Source organism: Tachysurus fulvidraco, chromosome 5, assembly GCF_022655615.1.
Source record: "Tachysurus fulvidraco isolate hzauxx_2018 chromosome 5, HZAU_PFXX_2.0, whole genome shotgun sequence".
Taxonomy (NCBI): Eukaryota; Metazoa; Chordata; class Actinopteri; order Siluriformes; family Bagridae; genus Tachysurus; species Tachysurus fulvidraco.
The window spans coordinates 1,206,184-1,217,853 of NC_062522.1; the positions used below are offsets into that span (position 1 = coordinate 1,206,184).

The 11,670-nt window shown below is 43.8% G+C and overlaps 1 protein-coding gene across 5 annotated transcripts in view; it reads right to left on the reverse strand.

The window, feature by feature from the left end:
• The window catches only part of atf7b (activating transcription factor 7b), a 13,106-nt gene extending 1,634 nt beyond the window's left edge, over positions 1-11,472 (reverse strand). Inside the window, exons 1-12 of one of the 5 annotated variants that reach the window (XM_027157282.2) lie at positions 11,345-11,472; positions 8,976-9,120; positions 8,739-8,835; positions 8,527-8,657; positions 7,741-7,896; positions 7,322-7,479; positions 7,144-7,237; positions 6,876-6,995; positions 6,684-6,779; positions 4,812-5,000; positions 4,553-4,655; positions 1-435 (exon numbers count right to left, since the gene is read on the reverse strand). The exon at positions 1-435 is cut by the window's left edge and continues 1,634 nt beyond it. In XM_027157282.2, the coding sequence (XP_027013083.1) occupies positions 242-435; positions 4,553-4,655; positions 4,812-5,000; positions 6,684-6,779; positions 6,876-6,995; positions 7,144-7,237; positions 7,322-7,479; positions 7,741-7,896; positions 8,527-8,657; positions 8,739-8,835; positions 8,976-9,023 (1,386 nt within the window). In that variant the 5' untranslated portion in view covers positions 9,024-9,120; positions 11,345-11,472 and the 3' untranslated portion in view covers positions 1-241. The other 4 variants (XM_047814018.1, XM_027157283.2, XM_027157285.2 and 1 more) reach the window with 4 other exon arrangements.
• Positions 11,473-11,670: the final 198 nt, after the last annotated feature.

Here is an 11,670-nt window from a genome sequence, read left to right on the forward strand (position 1 = left end):
GTGTGTGTGTGTGTGTGTGTGTGTGTATATGTGTGTTTTTTCCTGCAGTGCGTCCGAGTCTGTATAGTTAGCCAGCAACAACACGTGACACGTCACACACTTACAAGTCCGGTGAAAAACGGTGAGAGTGAAAAGCAGGGAGTGGTTTTTAACTGTTCAAGAATGCGCGCTCAGGTCACACCCCATCCTCTGGCCACACCCCTCTGGCCACACCCCCTTATTTGGCCTTAGCGCATGCTCATCATCTGGAGGTGGGCTGTGACTGGGTGGGTGTGTCTCCACCTGCCCCCGTGCCGCTCCACTGACCCGACCCCATCTGTGCCAGTACGGCCACGGCCTCCGCCGCACGCACACTCAGTCCGTTAACAGACACGGGAGCTGGAACCGAGACGGGCAGAACCAGTGCTGAGACAGAGCTTTCATCCACACCTGCAGCTACAGACAGAGCAAAGACGTGGCACAGAACCCAATCTAGAACCGATCATGTGGTACCAAATATTTTTTTTAATTATTAAAATAAAATTAAGTATTAATTTATTTGAATTAAATAACTTCTGATTCACTATTTCATTAGTGAACATAATTAAAAAAGTTCAGTTCAGTTCATAATTATAATAAATGATAAAAATTAGATCGTCAAGATAAAATTAATGAGCTACGTGTGACCGAAGATTAAATACGAATGAATGTGTAATTAGTTTAATTGGTATTTTAGTAGTTAGTAGAGAACTGTGCGAATGTTTAAGGCAGGTGTGGCAAATGCTGTGATTTTTTTTTATTATCAATTAACAAAATGGAAAATAACTGAACAGAATATTTGTAAATATTTGTTCTGACCTTTTGCCTGCAAAACACCGACAGTTCTGGGTTCACTTACACGGGTTTTGATGGAACTTACCACAGATCTGTGGATGTAAGATCTGATGTTGAGATCTGAGGTCTATGGCAGACAAACCTGAGAGGAACCTCCAGCAGGCTTCAGTGTTGCCTGCAGACACTCATTATTGCTGCACTCCAGCCCTTCGGTGAACAACCTGACTCCTGCTACAGCTAAATATTTAGACCTGCTGCTGTTTTCCTGCCCCTCGGTCCTATGTTTTCATGCACAGTTGAGTGGCTTAACCTTGTTTCCATTTCGGAAACAAAACAGTAGGTGGGTGTAGCTGTGTGTCGCTGGTTTCCGCCAGTTTTTGGGGACGTCGTGGCCTAATTGTTCGAGAGTCTGACTCCTAACCCTAAGGTTGTGGGTTCCAGTCTCGGGCCGGCAATACCACGACTGAGGTGCCCTTGAGCAAGGCACCGAACCGCCCACAACTGCTCCCGGGGCGCCGCAGCATAAACACTTTCACTTTTTTGCTGATGGCACTGCTGGACATCTGATGTTGAAGGGAATACGCGTGATGTGTCTTTGCATTAAAATTCCTTTGCCCACTGCGTCTACAAACAATCATTGTGTTTCTCTTTGCTTCTTCGGAATATCTTAAAGAACATCACATCCTGAAACCGGTCTGCTCTGAAACCTTTCCTGCTGAAGACCTTGCTGATGCAGTAGAACTACCTTGTGTCTTGTTGCTGTAGTCACTCGTCACGGTGTGTGACTTATGACATGAAACTGTCTTCACAACCTCACCTTAGTAACTCAGTTTGGCTTCTTACCCAGGGTGAAGCTCCTACACAGACGTTTGTTTAAGTTAATGACTGGGATTGAACCTACATATAAAACTGATGATCATCAGCACCTGCTTGGTATCAGTGGGTAATCACACACCTGACACCGATCCTACAAAATCCGTTACACCAAATTGTTTTGATTTAGATTTTTCTTCTTCTGTTGACTCACTTTCCATTTTGTAAATTGATTATTTTATCTAACTATTATTTTGATATATATATATATTTTTGAAAACATTATAGCATTTCTTTACACCTGCCTAAAAAGTTTAACACTAGTCAACATAAGAAGTGGATCAAAGTTATCCTAATACCAAAATGTGTTTCTTTCACAGTTGATGCATAACATGTAAGTCCATTATTAGTCAATGTTGTCATTAATGAAATGTCAACCATCTTTAGACGTGATCGTTTGTCTTTAGGTACCAACTGTCCTGTCTAAGGTGTCCGTAATTGGGAACTGGTCGTTATTTTAGGGTCAGAAAGCATTGACTTACTGAGACTGCAGGATTCTTACCTCAACAGGTCCATTAGGATGCTGCAAGGAGGCAAGACTCGGTGGGAAGGTGGAGACGCAGTGAAAACATCTCAAATTCCAGAGCCTGGAACAGGCTAAGAGGGTCTTGGTAGTGTGAGTTGAAGGCATGGTGGAGGCAGACAACGGGTCACAAGACCAAATTAAGACCGATAATTGACCCCGAGTGCCCACAGAAATAGTTTCATGCCTGCAGTCAGCCTGCAAAATGACCTTCAAGAGGCAACAGGGGTGTGAGTGTCCACTCAGACTCTGAGGGTGCTTCTGACCAGAGCATACAATCTGGCTCGTCTGTGGTCCACTGCAGAACACCGCAGGTGGACAATGAATGAGGGTCTGGCATCACCCTGGGGAGAGAAATTTGCCACAAAATGCTGTACAGCTATTGTCAAAAGTGGCAGCCTGAAAGGCCAACGGTATAGAGAGGAAATCCTGAGACCAGTTGTGTAACCGTATGCTGGTGAAATGTGGCCAGATTTCCTGCTTATGGATGCCTGGGCACATCAAGCAAGGCTGGCGAAGGAATTCTTGGCATATCATAAATGGAGTGGCAGCCAGGTCACCCAACTTGAACCCCACTAGGGAGCAGCTTCAGTCAAGAGTGCAAGCAGGCCGGGAACCTTTGTGGACTTGTGAACAGCCTCGCTGGAGGAACGGCAAGTCATCCCTGAACAGAATATCCGAAAACTCATCTCAGGCATGCACAGGTAATGTGAGGCTGTTATTAATGTCAGAGGAGGTAACACAGGGGGAAGTCGTGGCCTAATGGTTAGAGAGTTTGACTCCTAACCCTAACCCTGTGGGTTTGAGTCTCGGGCCGGCCACGACTGAGGTGCCCTTGAGCAAGGCACCGAACCCCCCCAACTGCTCCCCGGGCGCCGCAGCATAAATGGCTGCCCACTGCCCCGGGTGTGTGTTCTTGGTGTGTGTGTTCACTGCTGTGTGTGTGCACTTTGGATGGGTTAAATGCAGAGAACAAATTCTGAGTCTGGGTCACCGTACTTAGCCGTATGTCACGTCACTTTCACTAACTACTGACCGGTTGTCTCAATGCATAACATCTGTTTATTGTTTATGACTTATGTTTGATTTACAGAAAGAAACTCAGATGTTTGATCTGCTGTAGCATGTGCGCTAACGTTCTTTCCTGTTTTGGGCCCTGCTTCAAGCTGTGATGCTCCACACAGGACAATACAGCACTGCACTGCACATTTCCAGTCCAATGGGACTGCAGGTGAATCACAGAAGTACTGAACAACCAATAGTTTTGTGGTGCACTCTTTTCTTCACAAATGTGTGACAAGAAACTACACACATTGTGATAAACAATCATGTCTGGGCACCATGAAAAGTCATGAGGCAGGAAATTCCAGTGATGACAACATTGATTAATAGCAGACTTGAATGTTATACATGAATTGTGAACCTTATTACCTTACCTTATACCTTATTCTTAGGGCCTTTTTACACCCAGTCACTTCGTGTGTTGTCTCTGATCCGATAGCTATCTGATTTGTTAAAACTGTCCCATTTACATCAGACCACATAAACGCGTCTCTGCGAATCTGATATCGATCTGATCTTTCTGCTCCCGCCCAAAATGCTAATATATTTGCCCTCATTTCCGGGGTAAGTGAAACAGAACACACTTTGGTGTATGTGGTTTTTAGAACGCAATCAAAAAGAAGGCGTAAAAACTGGTTACGACGTTTATGCTACAAAAAACAGCGTTTACTGTTTGCTGTGTTTTCGCCGGCGGCAGCAGCGCGTTTTAAGCCCCGACGAGACGCCTGGGTGAAAGATCACCTGCGAGTGACGTACTTCCGTTTGGGAGGAGTATAGCGCTGACGTATGTGGCTTGAACAACCACATACATTTACACCTGTCCAGTTTCATCTGAAACGCGTCCCAGACCACCTCCTGAAGGGGTTTGTACCAGCGGGTTTATATCCGTCTCCAAAACGTTTCAGAGGGCATTTAGACCTGGTCTTTTTACCATGGGGTAGCTATCTGATCACAGAAAACACAGGAAGTGACCAGGTGTAAAAAGGCCCTTAGAACAACAAACCTTTTTGATCCACTTCAAAACGTTGAATACTGTAAATAATGCATACAGGATTTAACAGCACCGACACCCATCATTCATAGTTCCATGTGTTAATCAGACCAATGTACACATTTTGCAACAGAAAGTCAGTTATTATACGTTATTACTTCAAAACTATTTAACTATAAACTATATAAACTAAAAATGTAATGTAATGTAGGAATATAATTTCATGCTTCCTAAAGCATCTGTTGCACCTGATGTCTGATGTCCTGGCAGTTAAATAAATCAACTCTTACCTAGGTAGGCTTTTTTCTGCATGGCAGTAACCGGACAGTCTTTATGAGCCAGCAGGAGCTCCTTTAGACGTGTCACCTCGGTTCTGAGCAGAGACACTTCATTCTGTCTCACACACACACACACACATATACACACACACACACACACACTCACTATGTGTAAATATAATACTATGTCTAGAATGTCTTTGATTAGTCGTGTGTGTGTGTGTGTGTGTGTGTGTGTGTGTGTGTGTGTGTGTGTGTGTGTGTGTGCTACCGTGAGTGTGACGTTGGCAGTGGAAAGTTCCTCTGCACGCTTTTCCAGGGCGTTGACCCATACTTTCCTTTTCTGTCTGCAGCGATAAGCAGCCGCTCGGTTCCGCTCCAAAAAACGTCGTCTGCGTTCATCGGGCTCAATGTCTGCGCCACGACGCCGACGCCCACCTCTCGGAGCTGCAGGTGACACCTAGAGAGAAACATAAAATACAGAGGAAAAATATATATATTGCTGTTGTAGAAAAATACGGGGTATCAGTACCTGCTTTATTATTTATTTTATTAATATAAGTAAGGTGGCAGATTTACAGGGGTACAGACGCACAGGTAAACAGCTATACAGTGTACAGGTATACAGATGTAAAGGTGTACATGTGTACAGGTAAACAGCTATACAGTGTACAGGTAAACAGCTATACAGTGTACAGGTATACAGATGTACAGGTATACAGGTATACAGATGTACAGGTGTACATGTGTACAGGTAAACAGCTATACAGTGTACAGGTATACAGATGTACAGGTATACAGGTATACAGATGTAAAGGTGTACATGTGTACAGGTAAACAGCTATACAGATGTACAGGTATACAGGTGTACAGATGTACAGGTTTACAGGTATACAGGTGTACAGGTACACAGATGTACAGGTGTACAGGTACACAGATGTACAGGTGTACAGATGTACAGGTATACAGATGTACAGGTACACAGGTGTACAGGTATACAGGTGTACAGGTGTACAGGTATACAGATGTACAGGTGTACAGGTACACAGGTGTACAGGTGTACAGATGTACAGGTGTACAGGTATACAGGTGTACAGGTGTACAGGTGTACAGATATACAGGTGTACAGGTACACAGATGTACAGGTGTACAGATGTACAGGTATACAGGTGTACAGGTATACAGGTACACAGATGTACAGGTGTACAGGTATACAGGTACACAGATGTACAGGTGTACAGATGTACAGGTATACAGATGTACAGGTATACAGATGTACAGATGTACAGGTATACAGATGTACAGGTATACAGATGTACAGGTATACAGGTGTACAGGTATACAGGTGTACAGGTGTACAGGTGTACAGGTACACAGATGTACAGGTGTACAGGTATACAGGTGTACAGATGTACAGGTATACAGATGTACAGGTATACAGGTGTACAGGTACACAGATGTACAGGTGTACAGGTATACAGGTGTACAGATGTACAGGTATACAGATGTACAGGTATACAGATGTACAGGTGTACAGGTATACAGATGTACAGGTATACAGGTATACAGATGTACAGGTATACAGGTGTACAGATGTACAGGTATACAGATGTACAGGTATACAGGTGTACAGGTATACAGGTGTACAGGTGTACAGATGTACAGGTATACAGATGTACAGGTGTACAGGTATACAGGTGTACAGATGTACAGATGTACAGGTATACAGATGTACAGATGTACAGGTATACAGATGTACAGATGTACAGGTATACAGGTGTACAGATGTACAGGTATACAGATGTACAGGTGTACAGGTATACAGGTATACAGATGTACAGGTGTACAGATGTACAGATGTACAGGTATACAGATGTACAGGTATACAGATGTACAGATGTACAGGTATACAGGTGTACAGATGTACAGGTATACAGATGTACAGGTATACAGGTATACAGATGTACAGGTGTACAGATGTACAGGTATACAGATGTACAGGTATACAGGTATACAGATGTACAGGTATACAGGTGTACAGATGTACAGGTATACAGATGTACAGGTGTACAGGTATACAGGTATACAGGTGTACAGATGTACAGATGTACAGGTATACAGATGTACAGATGTACAGGTGTACCTGTGGCTGTGCAGGTGAGAGAGTCTCACTGGGTTCAGGTTTCTGGCTTGATGTTGGTCCACTAACACTCTGTGGTGAAAGTGCAGCTTTCAACCTCTAGAGGATTGTGTGCGAACACACACACAAATACACAGATATATGCATATAAAATAATGTACATTATATAAGCTATATAAAGAATGTGCTTCTCACCATCTTGGCATCATTATGCGAGCTGTATCCAGACGGAGAAGAGGAGCCGCTGCTGCTTCCACCAACTGGAGGACCAGGAATCCCAGGAATATTAGGGACTGGATTTGATGACCTGGCCACCTACACACACACAAAAAGATCAATCAGACTCAAAACACACATGCAAATCCCAGGTAGGTGTGTGTGTGTGTGTGTGTGTGTGTGTGTGTGTGTGTGTGTGTGTGTGTGTGTGTGTGCGCGCGTGTGTGCGTGTGTGTGAGACACGCACTGATATGACAGAAGTTTGTCCAGGACTGGGGAGCAGAGGGACAGTCTGACCATTAGGAAGTTGCATCATCATGGGAAAAGAAGCTGATGGAGAACTGGATGGAGGGATATTGTGTTAAGTGCCAATTTTATAAATGAATAATAAATGCTAATTAGATGTTAATGAGTTTGTTAAGTACCTGAGTCTGTTGGAGGGCGGAGTCCGGGTGATGACTGATGTGGGCGATGGCTGAGTGGGGTTTATAGAGTCGTATGTTAAATGCAAAGGGAGTGATCCGGGCCGTACAATGGTTGGTGTTGGCGTGGCGCTTGCTGCTGCTGTCCTTGGAGGCACTTCCTGTTTATAAGAAAACTTACTCAACTACACAACCTTTCAACATCCTCTGCTTTCTACTATAACAACTGAAAATAAAATAAATAAAACTCCTTTTCCTTCCCTAACAGACTAGACCACGCCCACTTCGTTCAAAACTAAGTTTATACAACCTTAGAAGTATGTACACATTTATACATGAAAATATATGGACTCCTGGAGAACAGAAGAACATGTGGAGATCACACTTCACACCGCTGACCTGCTCCAGCCTCTATGCCTCACCTTGTTCTTCCTGATGGGAACAGGTTCCTTCACCAGCATCTCTGAGTCTTTGGAGTCAGTCATACTGGAGGCAGATGAAGGACTGTCTGGAGGAGAAGAGTCGATCTCCAGAGGTCCGTCTCTCTCCTTCATCTCAGATGAAGGAACAGCAGAAAGCTGGAAGAGAAAAAAAGATGAGCATCGAATAATCCCAATAATCCCACGATTCAGTATAACTTTTGACCCCTCAATATTTCTCCATTTTTTAGAGTTACAACCTGGAGCTGAAATTAGGACTGTGTTATTTTTATGGATTAATACGTTAACATTTAAAAGTGCAAAGCATTCTGCAAGCCGATGTCAGGACTTGTTTGTTCTGGTTTTGCTGCAGCTCTTAATGTCTCTATTAGCTGTACACATCTAGATAATCCTGATGTTTTTGTCCATTCTTCTTGGTCTAGTTGCTGGAGGTCTGTTGAAGGTTAACAGGACTGTTAAAGTCCTGAAGCAGATGAGATGAGAGATCTGGGTTCTGACTGGTCTGTTCAGTCACACCCAGGGTTATTGGAGATGAACCAGGACCGTTGTCCTGTTCGTAGATGAAGCTCCACTAAGATTGTCCGGTATTTGTCTCCATCCACCTCGCCCTAAGCACCAGCTCTACTGATCTCTGGCGTCTACCACCATGCTTTACAGAATGGATGGAGTGAAGGAGGTGAAGTTCCATTTCAGTACCTGGTTGTAACACTACAGAATGTGGAGAACTCAACAGCATGGTGAATCCTCACACACAGTAATGTATCTCACCGTGCTTTTGGTTCTTCGTTCCTCCTCCTCCTGGGATTTACGGAGCTCTTGTTCGAATGAGCCATCGAGCTCGCTGAATAAACCCACCTCCTCACAGTTCTTTAGGAAACGAGTGGGAGTCGGGGTCTGATCTGTAACACACACACACACACTTACAGATGAGCTTTGTGTGGTGTGTTAAATAAAGACATGATATTAGACCAATCACACACCTGCGATTATCACCGTGTCAGTGCGAGTTTGTCCGAACTTCAATGTCATCTCATGTTTATGTTTATGTACCGCCAGGTGATCTTCATTTGTAAACCGCTAACACAAACACACAATTACACAACAGGAAGGTGTTAATTTACACAGTACATAGGGAAGACCGAGTTGTGTCGCTCCGGTGGCGTAGGGATACCAAAATGCCGGAACTACTTTTAACCTGAATAACTCGGACGTCTCACCTGTCCACATCCAGGGGCGGAGCACACAAAAGGCCGATCGTCCCCCATTTTACGTCCGACAGCTCCCAGGTTCACTTCAGCACCACCATCCAGAAGGTGAAGAGGCTACAATGAGATGAAATGAACTCACACACTTCAGGAGTTTCTGAGGACGACAAAAAAAAAAAAATTCTTATTATCCTTAATTAAATTTGTCGTATAATTTTTCTTTATTATTTCTCTGTTAATAACATGTCGTATTATTTAGTAAATCTGTCATGTCTGACAAACACAGACACGTCACACTGACCGATACAATATTTACATCTGAATCGTAACAAAATTAGATTCCTTTGATTCATTTGGTGCTTCATCTGGTTTGTGACCTGAGGAGTAATAATGCAGATGTGGTGTGTTATAAGCTGTAGTGCACATGCAGGACATATATACTATATATAGTTATAACACTTTGTTGTTGGCCTGCACAACGTTAGCTAACAGTGTGGACACTGTGGACAGAGTCACAAGTTTCAAAACATGATGGACATCTTCAAGACTCTCAACACTACCTCGGCTTCCTGTACAGGCTGAAGACCACCACGTCAAGACCTCAGCGCTTTATACAGAGAAACCATGAAGATCATTCTGACCAAGAAACCAACAGGCTGCCTTGTGACACCTGCCAGCCCTCTCATGGACTCTTCACCCTCCTGCAATAAGGTCCCGAAATGTCCATGCACCCCCCCCAACAGCTTTCATTCCTGCATGCTTGCACTTTATAATGCATTTATGACCACTGTATTAATGTCACTATTTATCCATCAGAGTCAGTAGTACAAATGATTGCTGCACTCGTTTTTCCCCCACAGAGATGTCCTGCAGTCCTGTCATGTTGTTCTGCTCTCCTAATGTAGTCTCATGTTTATAACATGTAGTGGCTGATTTTTAATGATTTAAAAAATAAACAAATATGTTAGTCTGGGGGCATCTGACTGCTACATATCTACAGACGTGTGTGTGTGTGTGAGAGAGAGAGACAAGGGGTGGTGTGTGTGTGAGAGATGGAGAGAGGTGTTTGTGCGTGTGTGTGAGAGAGAGAGAGAGAGAGAGAGAGAGAGAGAGAGAGAGAGAGAGGTGTGTGTGTTGTGGAGGTGGTGTGTGTGAGGCATTTGTGTGTGTGTGTGTGTGTGTGTGTGTGTGTGTGTGAGAGAGTGAGCTGTTTATCATTCTCCTTATTCATTGCTCAGATGGAGTCTGGTCATGTTGACTGGTCATGTTGACTAAACACTTTAAACAGAGAGACAGAATCAGCAGTAAATCTGTTTCACTTCCTGAACTTAGAGTCAGATCAGGGACTCAGAGTCAGATCAGGGACTCAGAGTCAGATCAGGGACTCAGAGTCAGATCGTTTTCTGTAGTAAATTTGGGCTGAAATTTATTAAACATTCGATAAGGAACAGAACTGTCACTGCTACTGTATCTGTGCTGTCCTGCTATTGGTGGGTTTTAAAGGAATACCACACACACAAAAACACCACCTCACACACACACACCACCTCGCACACACACACACACACAACACCATCTCACACACAACCTCACACACAACCCCACCTCACACACAGACACAACACCACCTCACACACACACACACACACACACACACACACACACACCACCTCACACACACACACACACACACACACCACCACCACAATAAACAGCACACAGTTCTGTGTAACACTACACACTCAACACAACACATTGACTCGGTTTAACACTAAACAGTGTTCTGTTGTTACTGTGTGTAGTGAAGCCTGAGTCCTGCTCACTATAACGCCTTATAACCGCCAAGCTCATTTCCGTTCCCTACACCCGGGTGTGTGTGTGTGTGTGTGAGAGAGATAGCAAGCTGAAGATGTCCGTATTTACTTATTAAAGTCACAGCACTTTTATAAACAGACTGTTAAATAAAACCACATTAGATGCTGGAGGATGAGGAGTTAGAGCGCGCGCGCACACTGAGGACAACCTGACACATCTGCTAGCGCTCGCGCTCTTAGCATGAAGCTAACTGTCACCAGTGACCAGATAAACGCCGATTAAACACAGAAACGTCTATAAACCTATAAATAACCCGTCAGCGAGCGGAAGGAGCGAGTTAACCGTCAGTGTGAGCTAGCTAGCGTTAGCATTAGCGCTAAGAGCTGAAGTAATGTAGGTGGATGGAGGCACAATGCTAATGCTAAAGCTAATACACAGCTCGGGTTGTTTGTGTAAAAATTGACATAAAAGCCAGTGGTTTTTAAACACGTACAGAAACAGTGAGGTAAAATAAAGTGTGTGGTTAAACACCGAAGTGTCTGTGTTTACTAAAGTCACTCACTCACCTCCTGTGGGGCAGCTGCTGCCTCCACAACACCGTCAACACCGCACTAATGTCGCGACACTGTGACGTAGAGCACAGAAAGGGATCAGACATCAACACACATCACTGTGGACTCGACACAACACCCACCAGCACAAAGTGGTACACGGTCAGGGTCACGTTAAAAACAACATTATTAATCTATCATTTTAATAAAGAGTCAAATGCTTTTGCTATAAAATGTAAAGAAAAGATTTTGTATGTAACAAACATTTTAATATAATAAAAATAAGAGAAATATCAAGACACACGTCATAAAATAATGTATTTGTTATGAGATCAGAGCTG